Source organism: Cryptomeria japonica, chromosome 10 (assembly GCF_030272615.1).
Source record: "Cryptomeria japonica chromosome 10, Sugi_1.0, whole genome shotgun sequence".
Taxonomy (NCBI): Eukaryota; Viridiplantae; Streptophyta; class Pinopsida; order Cupressales; family Cupressaceae; genus Cryptomeria; species Cryptomeria japonica.
In genome coordinates this window covers 367,634,518-367,653,861 of record NC_081414.1, presented here as the reverse complement: position 1 = coordinate 367,653,861, position 19,344 = coordinate 367,634,518, and the positions used below count along the sequence as shown (strand labels likewise).

The 19,344-nt window shown below is 32.5% G+C and overlaps 1 protein-coding gene across 1 annotated transcript in view; it reads left to right on the top strand.

Annotated features, from left to right (window-relative positions):
- The window catches only part of LOC131079949 (heparanase-like protein 3), a 46,723-nt gene extending 36,277 nt beyond the window's left edge, over nt 1–10,446 (top strand). The window contains exon 9 of the mRNA XM_058017987.2: nt 10,108–10,446. Coding sequence (XP_057873970.2) covers nt 10,108–10,446 — 339 coding nt within the window. The remainder of the gene's footprint in view (nt 1–10,107) is intronic.
- The last annotated feature ends 8,898 nt before the right edge of the window (nt 10,447–19,344 follow it).

Below are 19,344 nucleotides of genomic sequence, written 5' to 3'. Positions count from 1 at the left end.
GGACAAGAGGAACACTACAAGGAGGAATGGAATGGTTAAATGAATTGCCCCCTTGTGTCATGTTCATTTGTGGAGATATAATAGGAACACTCATTGAAGGAATGAATGAAGAAGTTGGATTGAATGAAGGAAGAGGGTTAATTGAAGAAGAGGGATTGCCCCCATGACTGGTGATCACAGGGGGAATATCTTGTATAGAAGTAGTCATTATGTTTGATGTAAAGGTAGGTATGCTAGCAATAGAAGTTGTCAAAGGAATAGAGTGATTGACTTGTGTAGGAGGTTGTGTATAACCTAAAGTTTCGACACAACTCTTCATAGGCATCACATTCGAATCCACAATGTGTGCAATACCACGCAAAATATCAATTCCATTCTTATCACTTTGAAGCATACGTTTTAGACCCTCAATTAAAGGAAGAGCTTGACTATCAGGGTATTCTTGAGACATCCACTGTCGAAAATCGTCAAATTGGTTATCCAATTTTGAAAGTTGTTCTACAGAAACCTCATGGAGAGCTTCTTCATCATTAAGAGGATTAGAGGAATTACCCATGTCCTCGTTAAAAAGGCCATTCAAATTAGGTTCCATCTCCTCAGTAACTAAACCTCGGAAAGACTTAATTCTAAGGCTTCGTCTAACGGGAATAGTGTAAGTAGGGCTTGTTGTTGTAAAACTCATGCACTAAAGAAAGAGAGAAGATTTTGAATTTTAAAGGTAGCAAATTTCAGTAAGATCAGCCAATCTCCTAGATTTAAGCTGTTAAATACAATCAGGACAATCTCCCGAAATTTTGGAAAAAATGTCCAGGACCGTGGCGCTCGGAGTGCACACGGTCCTCGCAACTTTTTTCGAAATTTGCAGGGATGAAAGTTATGATGATTTTACAGCTAACCTGAAAAAATTGAGTGATTTTACGATCTGTAGATAGGCCAAATTAAAGTTGCAATCTCAAAATTGAACCCTACCAAGATTGTCGAAAAATGCAAAATTTGAATTTTGAAAAAGAGAGGGAAACTGAAATTTTGAATTTTATGATTTTAGAGGGAATACCAAAAGCAATGCAAGTTTTGAAATTTGAAAATTGACTCAATTTCACGCAAAATTCAATTTTGAAAGCGGAAATCAAAGTTGTTGTAATTAAGCACTTAATTTCAAAAGTCACAAATTGCAAAAATTTGAATGAATCACTGAAATTTCGAATGAATGATAACACACTTTTCAGATTTAGGACAGCAAGAACACAATTTTGACACAAAATTTCAATTTCAATGATTTTTGAATGATTAGAAGCCCTAAACCAAGCAATCACAAGACCAACTTTGACTGTAATTTTGAAGGTGTTAAAATTGATAAAATCAGCCAAAATTCTGGATTTTAGCAGGAAAATACAGTAAGATCTCGCTCCCGAAATTTCAGAAAAAATGTCGGGGACGATGGCGCTCAGAGTGCACACGGTCCTCGCAACTTTTTTCCAAATTTTCAGGGATGAAAGATATTGTGATTTTATTGCGGAATCCAAAGTTACAGCTGATTTGGAGATGTTTTGATCAGTGAAATTGTCGGACAAAGGTGGAATCAAGAGGGTTTCAAAAATTAGGGTTTTGACACTTAACCACTTAATTTTCAAAATTAAAGAACAAATATGAATTGATAATTTGTAATAGAAGGGCAGATCTGAAACAAGCATCAACAATTAAACATTTCGCAAGTTTAATTACTTAAAAAGAAAATTTAGGGTTTTTATGCAATTAACCTCTTAAAATTTTGCAAAAGATCAAACATGGAAATGTAATCAAGGAATCCAATTTTCAGATCTAACTATGAATAATCAGAAAGGATGTTCACGTCGGGTTCACCAAAATGTAAAGCGGAAAATCGCAATCGAACCCTAGTTGCTCTCCCCTCTTCCAACTCCAAGGAGAGAGAAGGGAGGTTGCTAGGGTTGATGGTTTTCACTTAAGGGAGAGACTTTACATTCAAAAGAGGGGTTGAAACCCACAAGATCCAATCCCACACAATGCAAGATTGGATGCTAAATGCGTTTCAAGGGTTAAGAAAGCAAGGCGACCCTCTTTTGTAAAGAATGTTGATAGAAGAATTAAGCTAGGAATGCATAGAAAGTGACAAAGATTCTCTTATAAACTGAGATAAGGATATAGGATGAAGCTGCGGACCTGGAATTAGCAGTAAAATGTCGATACGGTGCTATCCTGCAAATTTGAGCAAAAGTTGTCAGGACAATGGCGCCCGGTGCCACGGTCCTCCGAAAAATCCGTGAAACGAAGGGGGATCTGTTCATCTCTGCACAAGGATTCCAGATCTTCAATTTCAGTCGCGTACCTGCAACCTACACACAGAAAAGCGAAGATGATTGGGGGGTTAGGGATTAGGGGTTTGCCTTTAGGTCAAACCCTGGTTTTGGAATTAACCAAGAAATGAGAAATTGTTGTAAATGTAATGTAAAACAAGTACTAATACCTTGTTGTAAGGATGTTTGTATCCTTATGTGCGAAGGTATAGATGTTGTTGTTTGTTGTATGTTGTATGTTGTATGTAGCATGTAGTATGTGATCTCCTCTTCAATGGTTGAATCCTTGTCTTGAATGCAACACTTAGCCTTGAATGGAGACTTAGAATGATCAATTGCTTGAAGGAATGCTTGAATGCTTGAATGCTTGAGTATAGTTTCCACGCTTTTTCCATCATGTATGTATATGTCCAAATGAGAGAGGAAAATGTAGTTTATATACTTGTCAATTAGGGCTGATAGACTGATTTTCCCGACCTTAGGCCGACCAGGAAAGATAATTTTCCAATTTGCAAACATAAAGACCCGAAGTCCAAAAGAGACCGGGCCCAAAATAGGACCCAGGGACCAGGGCGCTGGGCGCCATGGTCCTGGGGACCAGGGCGTTGGGCGCTTTGGTCCCACCTCCCGGGACAGCAGGGTGCAAAGGAGGTTCAGGCCAGGGTGCAAGAAAATGCAGTTTTCAATGTCATAATCAGGTTTCGGGGTCTCCATTCAGGTTGCGTGTTGCATCGCCATCGTGAAGACCGAAATGCAGTTGAAATTGCAAGTGTCGCAATTTTAGGACGCTACAGTGTTATGGTTGCATGGTATTGATTCTCTAGTTTTCAATTATGCTTTAATGCTTTATCAATTATTCTGGTAAAAGGTTTTAAGTGCTTTAATTCACATAATCTATTGACAACTGATTCACCCCCCCTCCTAGTTGTTCACCGGTTATCCTAACAATTGGTATCAGAGTCTGGTCCTCTTTTTGCTGAAGCCTAACCACTTGAGGAAGATCCTATGGCAACTAATAGTTCAACTACTATTTACCAGAAGGACAACCCTAGGCTTGATGGTACAAACTATGGAGTTTGAAAAATTCAGATGGAAACTCATTTAAGATGCATTGGAAAGGAAATTTGGGTAATAACTTAGAAAGGTTACACTCCTTATGATCCTACGTCTGGCAATCCTACACTGATAGACATGGAAAAGAACATTGAAAATGACTATAGAGCTAGAGAAGCCCTCTTAAGCGCCTTATTAGATTAGAAGATAATGGGATTATCAGATAAATCATCAAAAAAAGCTATATGGGATAAGTTTGAGACTATGAATGAAGGTGATCCCACTATTAAAATTGCAAAACTTGAATGTTAATGGGTAAGATATGAAAACATGAAGTGGAGGCAGATGAAAGAATTTCTACATTCATGGAAAGGGTAAATAAAATTGTATTAGGAATTTAGTGTTGTGGTGGATCTTTGAGCGAGGAAGAGATTGTTTCGAAAGTATTAAGGGTTTTTCCACCAACATATAAGATGAAGGTAACTGCAATTAATGAGCTAAGAACCATTCCTAATTCTTCTATCAATAGAGATACTCTTGTTGGGAAGATATCTGCTTTTGAGCTTGAAGAATTTGGTCCTCCAGGAGCTGCAAAGATTGATACTGCATTTAAGGCATCTACATCATCAACCGACAAGCAAGATTGGAAAGTTTTATATGCAAAGGAATTGGAAGATATTAGGAAACAAGATGAAGAGCTTGAGAAACTTGAAGCCCTACTTTCTAGAAGGATACTTAAAGTTCTGACAGGAAGTAAGTATGAAGGAAAAGCTCCTTTCAAATGTTTTGCATGTAATAAGATAGGTCATTTTGCATCTAGATGTCCTTAAAGGAATTCAAAATTGGAAGAAAGAGCAAGAAGATATTTTAAGCCTAACCCTGAATATTAGATCAAGCATAAGTACAAGAGAAACAAAAATAAATCATGCTACTATTCTAATGAGGAAGGAGTAACTAATGACTCAGAGGAAGAACCGACAAGAGACTCAACTAGTGGATCTGGCAATGGAAGAGAATGGGTATTTTATGCTATAAAGGAAGATGATCTAGAACTAGTTATGAAAAATGAGGAAAAGGCCTTTGCAACAAAAGTTGAAGACAAATGAATGTGTAATAGACAGTGGATGTTCTCATCATATGACAGGAGACAAACAAAAGTTTCTAACCCTACAAGAATTTGATGGTGGTCAAGTCAGATTTGGTAATAACAAAGGATGTATGATCAAAGGAAATGGAATCATTTCATTAGATGGTAAGAATAACATTGAAAATGTCTATTATGTTGAAGATCTGAAGCATAATCTTTTGAGTGTAGGACAGTTGGTAGACAGAGGATTTCAATTACAACTCAAGGATAGAAAGTGCAAAATCATTAACAAATCAGGATTGGAGATTGCAACTGGTACACAAACAAAAGGTAACATCTTTCATTTGAACTCCGGTGAAAAAACATGTTTGATTGCACATATTGATGAAAGTTGGCTATGGCATAAGAGGTTGTGTCATTTAAATTTTGATTTCATTGTAAATATTGGTTCAACTAAGGCAGTTAGAGATTTACGTAAGATTTTGAAGCCTCATAACCCGGTATGTAAGGAATGTCAAATGGGTAAGCAAATCAGAACTTGTTTTAAGAGCATACCTAATAAATCTAATGATATTCTTGATTTGATTCATACTGACCTATGTGGTCCTACTAATACAAGAATATTTCAAGGAGAGATATTTCATGTTAATAATTGATGACTATTCTAGAATGATGTGGGTTTCTTTTCTAAGGGATAAATCTGAATCCTTTGAGAAATTCAAGATCTTTCAAGCTATGGTTGAGACAGAGACAAGGATGAAAATCAAGTGTCTGAGATCAGATCAAGGTGGCAAATTCAATAGCTATTGTGATAAAAATGGAATTAGGAGACAGTTATCTGCACCCTAGACACCTCAGCAGAATGGTATTGTGGAAAGAAAGAATAAAACCATTTTGGATGCAACCAGAACCATGATGATGGAAGCTAATTTGCCTCATATCTACTAGAGAGAAGTAGTAAGTACATCAATTTATATATTCAACAAAGTTCATATCAAAGGAGATACTAGTAAGATACCTTATGAATTGTGGTTTGGTCATTCCTCTACTCTTAAGTATTTGTGAATATTCAGAAGTAAGTGTTATATCAAAAGAGATGATTCCATTGGAAAGTTTGACCCTAGACGTGATGAAAGAATATTTCTTGGTTATTCAACTAAAAGAAAAGCATATAGATGTTATAACAAAAGATTGCAAAGAATTGTGGAGAGCACTAATGTCAAAGTGGATGAGCAACACAAAGACCAAGCTAAATCTTATGATAGAGAACCAATAGCGGAAATGATCATAACTGATCTAGTAATGCCTGTACCAGAACAAAATACTGAACCATCTACCCGACATCATTAGAAAATTAAACTGTAACTGAAGAGCAACACAGAGAACCTGAAAATCAGAAAACACCAAGGTATGTAAGGCTAAATCATTCTGAAAATCAGATCATTGGAGACAAAAACAAGGGAGTTATGACAAGAAGAAGATTGGAAAATGAAGAGGTATGTTTTATTTCTTATATTGAACCGACATCAGTAATTGAAACTTGTAAAGATGAATGTTAAATGAAAGCTATGGAAGATGAATTAGATCAGATAAAAAAGAACAATACTTGGACTTTGGTTCCATGACCCGAAAATAAGAATGTCATTGGAACTAAATGGGTTTTTAGAAACAAACCGAATGAGGATGGACAAGTTGTAAGAAGAAAGGCTAGATTGTCTACAAAGGATATTCTCAGAAGGAAGGAATTGATTATGGTGAAACTTTTGCACCGGTAGCTAGAATTGAAGCTGTTAGACTATTTCTTGCTTATGCAGCCTATAAGAACTACAAGGTCTATCAAATGGATGTTAAGTGTGCATTTTTTAATAGAGAACTTGAAGAGGAAGTCTTTATTGAGAAATGTGATGTATTTTTACTGATAGGTGATAAAATATGGTTTGCAGATTAAGGAAAGCCCTATATGGATTAAAACAGGCTTCTAGAGCTTGGTATGCAAGGTTGGATAACTATCTTTTGAAGCTTGATTTTATAAAAGGTAATACTGACAATAACCTATATTATAAGATCACTAATGATGATAATCTAATTATTGAAGTATTTGTTGATGATATCATTTTTGGAGGTGAAGAAAAATTATGCATGGAATTCTCTTATAATATGAAGAATGAATTTGAAATGTCTATGACTGGAGAAATAAGATTTTTTCTAGGTTTGCAGATTACTCATACTGACAAAGGCATCTTTATCTATCAAACTAAGTATCTAAGGGAATTATTGAAGAAATTTGGTATGGAAAATTCCAAACCGGTTAGTACTCCTATGGTTACAAGTGAAAAATTGTCAATTAAAGATGTATCCCCTCCAGTAAATCCTACAAGATATAAATCCATGATTGGTGGTTTGTTATATTTAACTCAGACTAGACTGAATATAATGAATGTAGTTAGTATTATATCAAGATTTCAAATTAATCCAATAGAAAATCATGAAAGTGCAATAAAAAGGATATTTCGGTATTTGCAAGGAACAACCGAATATGGTTTATGGTACCCTAAAGATGACGACTTTAGTTTATGTGCATATACAGATGCAGATTGGGAAGGTGACATTGATGATCATAAGAGAACATCCGGTGGAGCATTCTTTCTTGGGAAAAAGTTACTTTCATGGATCAACAAGAAGCAGTCATGCATTTCTTTATCTACTGCTGAAGCTGAATATGTTCCAGCAACAACTAATTGAACTCAAGTTCTATGGATGAAGCATATGTTGAAGGATATACAAGTGAGTTGTAATGATCTTGTTGTTATTCATTGTGATAACTTTGCAACTATTGACATATCAAAGAATTTGGTATTTCATTCCAAGACTAAGCACATATCAATCAAGTATAACTTTTTGAAGGAAAAGGTGGAAGCAAAAGAAGTCAGATTGGTTTATGTGAACACTAAAGAACAGATAGCAGACATATTCACTAAACCTTTGTCTTGGGAGTCATTTGAGCATTTGAGAGAGAGATTGGGGGTTTCTACCCCTCCGATAGAGACTTAAATGATGTAGATGTGCATCAGTCTGGTATGCATTATCAGAGCTATCTTTTTCTCCGGATTGATGAATTAATGCTACTACTAAGGGGGAGTAGTCAGCCTTGAGATTTAGAGTTTTCATATTTTGTTTGATATCTATGTCATATCTTTGGCATTGATGTCAAAGGGGGAGGAATATATGTGTGAAAAACCTATGCTATCTATTTTTCAGATTGATTGCACTCCTTAGGGGGAGTTTGGTGGTGATTTTGGTGGTATTTGGTCTTTTGATTCAGATTTGTTTCAGAGCTTCATTGCTATATCATTTTATGGGAGATTGTTGGTTGTCTTCCACAGGGGGAGACTTGTTTGGCATTTCTTAGCACTTGGATTTTTTTCACATCTAGTGTTGCCATCAATGCCAAAGGGGGAGATTGTTGGCAATATGAAGGAATTGATTATGTGTTGCATTGATGTTTTCTCATTGATGTCAACACTAGTTGTTATGGTTGTTTTCTGACTTTCGGTAGAAGGATTGGATTGGGAAGATTATCACTTGATTGTTACTGGTATGATCTAAATGATGGAATAAGTTTGTATGAATGGTTCATATGATTCTGAAGTATGCTTTAGTCAGTTGGTATTGACTTGATGATTGCATGCTATCTTATGTTCTAGTAAGCCTGCTTTGTAGGTTTGGTAAGGGTTTCACCGATGAAGCTTTATTGAAGATCTTTGATATAATACATAAGTGGCATTGGTGCAGCTTCTAGAAAGGATTCAGGATGGTGATTGTGATTGTGTTCATACCTCGACTGATTGGTGTCATTTCTTTGGCGTGTGTCGATCTAATTTAGGTCTGGTGCTATCTAGATTATGGACTGGTTTCATGAAATGTGTTGGTGGATCCTTCTGATGTGCTTTTGGGATGTTTTATTGATTGGATGATGTTTGTTTGGCCTTAGGCCAACATGTTTTATGATTTTATTTCAAGATTATGTAATGGATCTATTGAATTATCATTTGGGTGGCCGACCTAATTGTTTAGGTCCAAGGTTTGTATAAATATATGTAAGATCTCATTATAGATCATAGGCAAGGAGCGAATAATGTAATAATCTTTTGTGCAGAGGATTTGGTCGATTATAGGTGATCGAGTTGGGTTTATGTAAGAGGTTTTAGACCTTCGGTATTGATCTTAACTGGAACTGTAATATGGCATATTTGATGTTATCATAGGCAGTTCTTCTTTCCGGATTGTTGTCCAAATATTTTGAGGTGGTTAACCTCTTTTGTAGTCAGTGAGACTCCATTGTGATGAGCAGTGCGCTCTAGTTAGTGTGCCTTCCAGCATGTGCAGGCCCCTATTGTAGTCATATACTTTCTACAGAAGTATCATCTGATTGTGGGTAGGGTTTCCCACCATGGTTTTTCCCTTTACTGGGTTTTCCACATACAAAACATGGTGTTATGTGTTATGGCTGCATGGTATTGATTCTCTAGTTTTCAATTTTGCATTAATGCTTTATCAGTTATTCTAGTAAAAGGTTTTAAGTGATTTAATTCACATAATATGTTGACAACTGATTCACCCCCACTCTTAGTTGTCCACTGGTTATCCTAACAATGTAATGGTTGCACTTGAAATTGAGTCACCAAAGATGGGAAGATGCATACATAGAAAGATATGAGTGCCACATGACAAGTAACAAAAGGTAAGAAATAAAAAGTGTTAGACAAAATTAATAATAAATCACATGAGAGAGTATGAAAAAATAAAATAATCAAAACATGCACTTGAGGTTGAGCAAGATAGAGGCACTCTAAATTTTGTGTATCAATATCCAAAGTAATATCAAGAGGAATGAAATTATATCTAAATTTTGGAGTTAACAAGACAAAAATAATTCTCAATATCATGTCATCCCCAAAATTAATAGATATATACTTTATGCAAAATAGAAACATTGCATAGGATTATGTAGTCATTGACAACATGCAAATAGCACAAACATGAGAAAATAAAGAAAGTATGCAAGAGAAAAGGGTAATTTATCAATATATAAATTGAAACGATTTGATGACATATCAAGGTGTACCTAACCAAGAGAGAAATCAATAATATTATCTAAAGGTAATAGTGTGCTTAAAGTGAATGTATAATATAAGGGAGGCACGTCAATAATAGATTGAAACATAATCTCATTAGAAGTCAGAAGTGGTTCAATTATTAGAGGAATGAAATTAGGATAGTTTTATTGAAACATAATCTCATTAGAAGTCAGAAGTGGTTCAATTATTAGAGGAATGAAATTAGGATAGTTTTATTGAAACATAATCTCATTAGAAGTCAGAAGTGGTTCAATTATTAGATGAATGAAATTAGGATAGCTTTCAAAAACTATAATGATCTCCACAAGGTTATAAAAGGAATCTATACGAGAAGTAAATATGGTTTAATCCATATTTAAATGTATTAGCATTGGTGTAAAATGTATTAATTTTGAGTATTTAATGCATATTTGAAAATAGAATCTCCAACTTAATTCATGTACATTTAAAAATAGAATTTTATATAAAATTTCAATTTTTTTAGGTAAATGACTAATGAGAATGATCACCTCTCCAGACAGGAGTCACCTTACTCTTCATCAATCTTAGCAAACTGGATGAGATCATAGTTGATATATCTACTTACTCTCAAAATGAAGGGCAAAATAATCTTTCAACAAGGACTGATTTGATAAAAGATAAATCTAGACTAGAGTATCACTTAACTGCCAAAGATAGAGATTTACATAGTCAGACTATGCTTCTCAATGGAGAAATTTTGGATGTAACTCCCAAGGGAGACATACCACCTTTAGAACCAATAGAGGTAAATCCAGAAACACCCATTTCAATAGCTCCTTTATCTATTGTATTTGTATCTCTTCCTTATGTCCAACTTGTAGCATGTATTAGGTAGTAGGTACAAAATGTATATAAATAAAAAATAATACTCAAAGTTGGTGTTATTTTTTAAGAATCAATATTATTTGAATTGATATTTTATTCATTGTATGTATTATTTTGGAATTTCAATAAGATTAATAATATTTTAATACACCTAATTGATGTCTTGTTTTATAGATATGTTCTTCAAGAAATACTATAAAAAAGGGGTATACATTTAGATTGCCATTTGATAGTAACCTATAAAGTGGGAGTTTTTATTGTTGATTTATTTATAAATTTCATTTTTACATGACAAAAGGTAATGTCTATTGATATAAATTATGAAATCAACTTTACCACAAAATTTTGAGTTGTAACCAATAATTTTTTTACAATAATGTATCCACACATTTTATATGATAAGCTTTTAGATATGATAAAAATTTGTGAAGCATCAAAGGATATGATAATTTTTCATTTGATATTTCTATAGTAATTAATTTTGTTTCATATGAGGTCTTTTAGAGTTAGCTTACATTCTATATTCCTTTTTTGTTGTGTATAATTCTATAGTTTAAGATTTTATTGAAAACCAATATCATTATCCTATCTTATCTTATTTATATTCAAGATTTTCACTTCTAATTTTTACTCAATCAATACCAACAAAAATAATAATGGAGAAAAAGGAAACAAAAAGTTAGACAAAGATCCAAGAGACGTAACAATTAAGAGATGAATAAAAATGACCAAAGAAAATAAAATAGAATTTTGAGATTTGGAATAAAAAATATCATAAGGTTCAAAAGCCTAGGTTTGGTTAATACACTACCACCTTTTAATAAAGAGAGAATATCATTATTAAGATATCTAGTGGATATCCCTCACTTGATAAAAATATTGGAGTAGTTTTATCATCCTTTGGAGGCAAACAAAGAAAATTTTGTATAGATAGTAGGGGCCTAGGCCCCAACTAATGACTGACCATTGTGACAAATCTCATTGTCATGCATCTCTAGCCAAGATTTTATTGCTAAATATTGGAAGAGGGAATGAAAAATTGATTGAAGGTCCTATGTTATTCTTCAAAGGTAAAGATAAAATAAAAATGGATAAAATATTTTTAGTTATTTTTCTTTGATCTAGAATACAAATTAAAGCACAATGAAACAATTTTAAACCCCTTTCATTATTTTAAATTAAAGAAGAGAATATTTTACTCATAGAAATAAAATAAGAAGAGGATTAACAAGGGTGTCATTTCTTTAAATGTTCATATCATTTGGTTTTTGGTTGTAAATTGTAAAATTGCACAATCTTCTCCAATTCTCTACTCAACATCTCTATGTTGGGACATTATCACACATGACTTAAACCTTGTTGGGAAAATTTGTCTACATGGTTTTGATAGTGTCCTTTGGCTACAATTATATTTTTTATGGATTTGGTTTTGTCCCCTACAACTCTACTTACTTATAAAATAGAATGCATATCTTGACTAGATTGTGTCATAGGCACCTTTCAGGGCATCTCCTTGGATAGTTTAAATATTTTTTTTTTATTGAATTAAGATTAAGCCCAATAAAGTTAAAAAGAATATTATAACAGTAAAACATTGGGAAGTGTAGAGTTTTTTTGAAGTGCATATGTGCAATTCTAACTACAATAATGTATTCTACTATATAGTATTGTGTTCAAACCTAGATATGCTCCATGCTTTCATATTATTTTAAGCTAAATATGGTTATTATCATTGTGCTAATAATTATGATAATACATTGATTTAATAGATATTTTTTCATGAGTTATTATCACTCTTTGGGTGTGGGAAATGATGGATATCCTTACTAGAGTTTAAAAGGCAACATCAAAATGAGAAAAATAGCTTTTAAACATTGTGGATGTTGGATCCCAATTTCATAGGTCTCATTAAATTCAAACTTGGCTAAGATTTGATCTCTTTTGTGCATTTTCCTTATTCATCCATCAAGATTATATACATATAATGGAATCCTCCACTTTGTCCTTTTTTGCCTATCAATTAGTGTATTTTTCTCATTTATCCGTAGTGAAGTTATTTTGGGGGCATTCCTATGGTCAATTTTTTTTATATGTTTAGTGGTGATGTGTCATTCTTCCTAAGAATGTTCTTGGACCTTCTATTGAACTTGTACACTTCAATACTAGATCTTGGAGTTCCAATTTTCCCCAAAACCTTGACCCACACTCCTCATATTAATTCTTCTTCCTTCGTTCCCTTGGGTGTAGACCATCAATGGGAATTTCACTCACATCCTCAATTCCCCATTCCTATTCTAATTTTGAGCTTGCAAATCGACCTTAGACTTTGGCACCAATTCCCTTGGTGTCAAGACCACCTAGTGATCTAACTCTTATGGCTTCCCATTTCATATAGCCTATCATAACACAATCCTAACTCTCCTTTTTAGTTCCTCACTAGGACTCAAACCTATGAGGGAACGTTTTGGACCTTAGCAGGAAGTCCCCTATGCTAAGTTCATCCCACACCCTCATCCCTAATTCTATCCCATTTTTTGTTACCATTTCTCATGTAATTCCCTTTCCTTTGTTGTTTGTAGAAGTGTTGATCTTGTCTTTAATTTGGCTATGTATCTAGGGATACATAGGTTGTGGTCATATTTTGCTTCTAAGTGATTATTATATAATTTATTTCTATGTGTATATGGCGCCTTTATGACTTATGGTGTGTATAGACCACCAACATGTTTTAGATGGTGCTCCTCACCATGTCGATCATGGTGTTATTGTATTAAGATACATTCTTGCTATTGTGCCAAGTTCCTTGTGAGGACTTGATATATTCTTTTGTGATGATATTTCATGTGATGTATATGAGATGGTATTATGCTTGCTTTTACTATTCTTAAATTTAATTATAAATATATAGATCAACACATTATAGGTATAAATTTAAATTCAATCAAAAAATGAGTTGCATTGCTAAATTTTTTGGTGAATTGCTTTAGGTTACCATGGTATAGATCTATGTTATAGTTTTTAAAATTTTTAATTGGTTAAATTATTCTATTGCATTTAAGTGTGTTGTATACCAACCAATAAATCCACGTGTAAATTTCCATTTAAACGAATTTGACATCAAACACTTTGGTCTGGGTGAAACTGGCATCCAAACCCTTGGCCTAGATAAATTAAAACATTCAATTTTAGGTGCAACTTACCCCAATTTATCACTCAATTCTATGTGTGACCAATCAAATGAATAAGTCAGGAACAAATCTATAAGTGAATCTGACCTAAGGGAGAAGTCATCCAAGACAAAAGGCTTTGCCAAATTTTAACAAACTAGCACTTGCTTTGGAAGGAGGTACAATGGTCACACTAATAGAAAAATATTTGTAAGTTAATATGTTAGAGATCAAAATTTTCTTTGTGCATAGAAGATACATTATTTATATTTTATTTTTTGTAAATAAAGATATTAAAAGTATGATGCATTAGATTGTTATATTTTTGTGTATAGAATATTATTTTTATTATTTACTTTTATTTTGTAGATTACATTAATAATGATGACAAAAATATGTTTTAAGGTGAAATTTAAAATATGCTTATACGTATGTTAATTTATAATCAATTGAAAAAATATTGTAAAATGACTTTAATTTTGTTTAGAATAGAAAATTAGTGATATGTATCTAGTTTTGGACAAGGTTAGGTGGGAAAGGCTTGACATGAACACCACCTTCCAAATGGCTCTCTCAAAATAGTATAAACTTTTCTTATGTTTTGAAGCACAAAGGAACATCAATGGACCAATTTTGATATAAGTTATAGTTTTGAGATCTATCTATTATTGTCTTTCAATGCATTGATAACATATTGTGCTTCAGAAGTCTATCAAACAACTTGATTAGATGGTAAATTTGAGTTGCATGTAATGTGATCAATAAATATTAAGGCTCATAAATGTGGTATTTTGTGAAATATTATATTTAAACAAGTGTAGTGCAATATAAAATCATGTCAATATTAAATTAATTTTATAACCACCTAAAAGTTGATCCAACTTGAGACACCTCATTACCTTTGAACCTTGAATGATTACTAATTTGTGCAAATACTTTTATATTACCCTTTAATATACACTCCTATAATTCTCTTTGTTATTTTATAGATGCAATTCCAAAACATTTCACAAATTCTTGATGTTGGAAGGAAATATACTACTTAAAAAGTTCCTATCAAGCCTTATCACCTCTAATGATTCTAAAAATTTTAGTACTAGTGTACAACAATCCAAAATCAATAATCCTTTTCCCCTATCGACTAGAAAAGATGAAAGGATTCTATATAAACTAGTTCCATTTTATTTGCAACATCTGCAACTTATTTTCTAAACAATTTATTTAATAATATATTGATAATTTGAATTAAAAATAATAGTGATGACACAATTAAAATTTACCTTAGATTCAATATCCTCTACAATAATCAAGCTTTAAATTTAATAGGAATATAGTTTCTTTCATCTTGTAACTACTCAAATACCCTTTTCTTTGGGTATATAAATATTCAAGTGATAAAATATCATAAATTTCTATGAATAGACTTCTAAAAAATTCATCATAAAAAATAAAAAATAAAAATTGTATAATATAATTTTAGATCTTCATTGAACTTTGATAGACATACAAATGTGATGGTATTTGATATAACATTTGACATGCATTAGTTGTAGTTGTATCTCCTCCATTAATATAAGAATCTCAACTGAGAGATGTCTTTATTGACTTGATAATTCCTATACCAAATCTTTCCACCGACTTCTATATTGATATGGAATCATGTGATAATTCATTGACAATGTCTATATTTCTTAAAAACTCATTAGGTTGTACTCTACAACCTCATGATCAACTATACATTTTCTAACAAATTTTTGCTATATGATTACAAATCATTTTAACATCTTTGATTCCATCATTGAAAACTTCACAAGACTCAATTTCATTTCTACTCAAATATTATGAAATCTCCTCATTATCTGATTACTTGCATTTACTAACATTGATTACTATTGGAGAAGAAGATCTAGATTGTTTTGAAGAAATAGACTAGTATTGTTTTAATTTTCCCCTTAAATATTAGTTTGGTGGCTAAAGTTGAGGTTGTAGATGTAGGTCATGTGGAATTACACTTTTGTTTAAAGGTTCATTTAATTCAAATGTGATTATTTTATGGCTCTCCATAATTGGTTAATACTTAAACTTGTAATTAGTGGTTGCATGAAAGGGATGAGATCTTGAGTGTAATGAAGTGCAATGTATAGAGCTCTTAATATCCCTCTTTATTCATTTATCTATCTAGCTTGATTTGATAACATTTTAATTTTGGATTTTAGCCAAAGAGAACTCAGATAGAGAAAAGTGGCTTTACACATTACTTTTGGACTGCATTTGTCTTCTTTTAATTTGTCTTCTTTTAATTGAAGTTCAAAGTTTACCTTAAGTCCATCAATTTTTCTTTCTTTTGGGGTACTTTATAGAATAGATTCCATATCTTGTTAGGCTTCCATATTTAGCATTTTGCCAATCATAATAGTTACAAATAAATATAATGGAACCTGTAAGTTACATAATATGATGATCATTGATTCACAATAAATAAAATTAAACACATAAATTATTAGCTAAATTATTGGAAAATTATAATTTATACATTAAATTTTATTGTCATCATTATCATTGTGTTATGAGTTCTCCTACAGTTTCTATTTCCCAATAACTAGCAATGAATCGTTATAAATTTTATTTACAAAATAGAATTTTTATTCAAAATATTAAAATCATTAAAAACATTAATAACTTTTATTTAAAATAAATAAAGTTTGTTTCTTTTAAAGAAAAATGCACGGGGAAGGGCATTTGCGGGTCCCACACCCTTGTGGCCCCTGCACATGTAGGTCCGCAGGAGTGAGGGGTGTGAGCCCTCCTACTCCCCTGCGGCCATTGCACAAGCAGTGACTGTAGGGAGAGGGGTGGAGATTTTATCGTCCCTCACTTCCCGCCAACCTTTTTCAAACCTTTTGAAATTAAAAGAAAAAAAAACCTTTTTGGTTATATAAGTATATATATTTTTTATTTATTATTTACATATAAAATTTTTCTTTTAAATTTAATATCATTTTAAATAAAATTATATATATATATATATATATATATTTCTTTTTTTTCTTTTTTCTTAAAAGAATTTAGAAAAATAATGAGATTAAATAAAGAGGAGGGTTTCTAAAAGGAGAAGTGGAATTGGTTAATATTCTCATTCATTTGTACATTTTATTTTAAAAGGAAACTTACTAATTTGTTGATCTAAGAAAAAAAAAAAGTAAGATATACACATATATGCATACATGCACACATATTCCCTCTATCAAAATCTGAAAACAAAGAAGGGTATATGAAAGTATATTTTCTTTATCAAATTCTGAAAACCATGAAGGGAATTTATTTTGAAGAGTTATGAGAAATGCAAATCCTATATTATTTAACCCTCCCATTTTTTGATTTGAAACAAAATATCAAAATCTTTCTCTTTTAAACTACATTAAAAAAAAATTCATAAAAGAAAACAACATGCATACAAATAAAAATCCCCCCCTTCTTTTCTCTTTTTTTGAAAGAAAAACATGCAAGTAAATCAGAAAGAGGGAACCTAAATATGCAAGATGAACCAAAATCTTGTTGTAGAATTGCCCCCCTATTTTCCGAGCTATCCTCCTTCAATCCTCGTCTTGTAGCCTGGTAAGATCTTCTCCAAAACCTCTAAATTCCTATCTCATGCAATGCAATATATCTACAAACTTTATCTTGCAACTAACATGATTTGAAACTCATTTCTTAAGAATTCAAAGACTATTTTATCACATAAACCATGAACTCCCTTTTTCAAAAATCTAGTATTCAATATATAGAAAAAGAGAGTCATTTACCACTACAAAAGAAATAATTATTTTAGAGATTCCTTTCCTAGAATAATTCCATGCAAAAGTTATTATTGCCATATTCTATGACATGTCATAGTGGGGGTTACATGCATCCAAAATTTGAATTTAAAATTCATTTCTAGAATCTTCTCATTTCTCCTACACCATGTGCTCAATTAATATGTTGAGAAAATAAGTAATTTTCAAATAAATTTATGACCTCATGTGTGTGTCACCTCTATTTAAAATAATTTCAACCATATCAATTTACCATTTTTATTATTAATAAAATCAATAATAACTTTTATAAGAATAATAATACTTATAGCAAGTTTTGTCAAAGTCTAGAAAGAGGGTTATGACATCCTTCCTCCCTTAAATTGTGCATCATCCCGATGCACTTATTTAATATATAACGATAAAAAGAGTTTGTAGTTCTTGATAAGTCTAAAACAAAAAAGGAAATGATTGTTGCATCTCATTAGTGTCTTCCCATGTATCATTATTTTCATCATATTGATTCCATTGTACTTTGCATTGATCAACCTCTTTGTTGTGCAATTGGTACTGGTGCCTCTCCAAGACTCTGAATGGCTCTATCATTATTCCCCCCGTTTCCTGGACCTGTAAGGCATCCCAATTCAAAATGTGTTTTTTATTAGGTACATATTTCTTAAGAAGTGTCACATGGAAAACATCATGGATTTGGCTCAACTGGAGAGGTAAGGCCAACCGGTACACAACTGGATTAATCTTTTCCAAGATTTAAAAAGGTACAACATATCAAGGTGCTAGCTTAGTCTTTTTCCCAAACCTTATGGGAATTTTGTGTGGTCTGACTCTTAGGAAGACTCTTTCTCCCACCTCAAACTCCCTTGGTGTCATGTTCTTGTCTGCATAACTTTTATGTCTATCTGAAGCTTCCTTCAACCTTTTCCTTATTTCCTTAGTTTTCTTTTCCATTTCTTTCAACATATCTGGACCAATTATTACTCTATTCTCAATATTGTCCCAACTCAAAGGTGTTCAACATGGTCTACCATACAACACTTCAAAAGGTGTCATTCCTAAAGATGTTTGAAATGTGTTGTTGTAAAAAAACTATACTAGTGGTAGGTACTCTTCCCATTTCTTCAGTTGGTCCATACAGTACATGCGAAGTAGGTCTTCTACAATTTGATTTGTCATTTCTATTTGGTCATCCATTTCAAAATGGTATGTAGTACTAAAGTTTAATTGTGTCCCAAAAGCTGATTGAAGAGTTGTCCAAAACATTGAAGTGAATCTAGCATCTCTATCTGGTATGATTTTCTCTGGCATTCCATGTAACTTAAATATTTATTTAACAAAGTACCTTGCCAAAGTAGGCACATCATTAGTCAAGTTCCCTGGTATAAAGTGTGCCACCTTTGTGAGTTTATATATTACCACCATTATTATATCATTCTTAGAAGGTGACATGGGAAGTCCATTAACAAAGTCTATTCTAATAACTTGTCATTTGTGATGAGGTATATCATGTAAGTATAATAGTCCAGCTGGATGTCTATGTTCTGCTTTTACCCTTTGACATTCCAAAAATTTAGCCACATATTGAACTATGTCATTCTTCATCCCTTGCCAAAAGTATAGCTTCTTTAGATCTGCAAAAAGTTTATTAACCCCTGGATGTCCTGAATAAGTAGTGTTATGGGCCTCAGATAAGACTACCTTCCTTTAAGTCCCCTAAATTTGGAACATAGATTCTGTTATTATATATTATCAATCCTTCTTCATTTAGCATGTACCCTTCAACCTTAGGATATATTGGATCATATTCTAAAGTTAATTTGACTTGCTCATACCATGGATCGTGTTCTTGCTCATCCGTTACTTGCTTCTTAAAAGTGGTTTTGAACATTGCTATGGTTAACAAGTGCCTCCTCCTACTCATAGCATCTACCA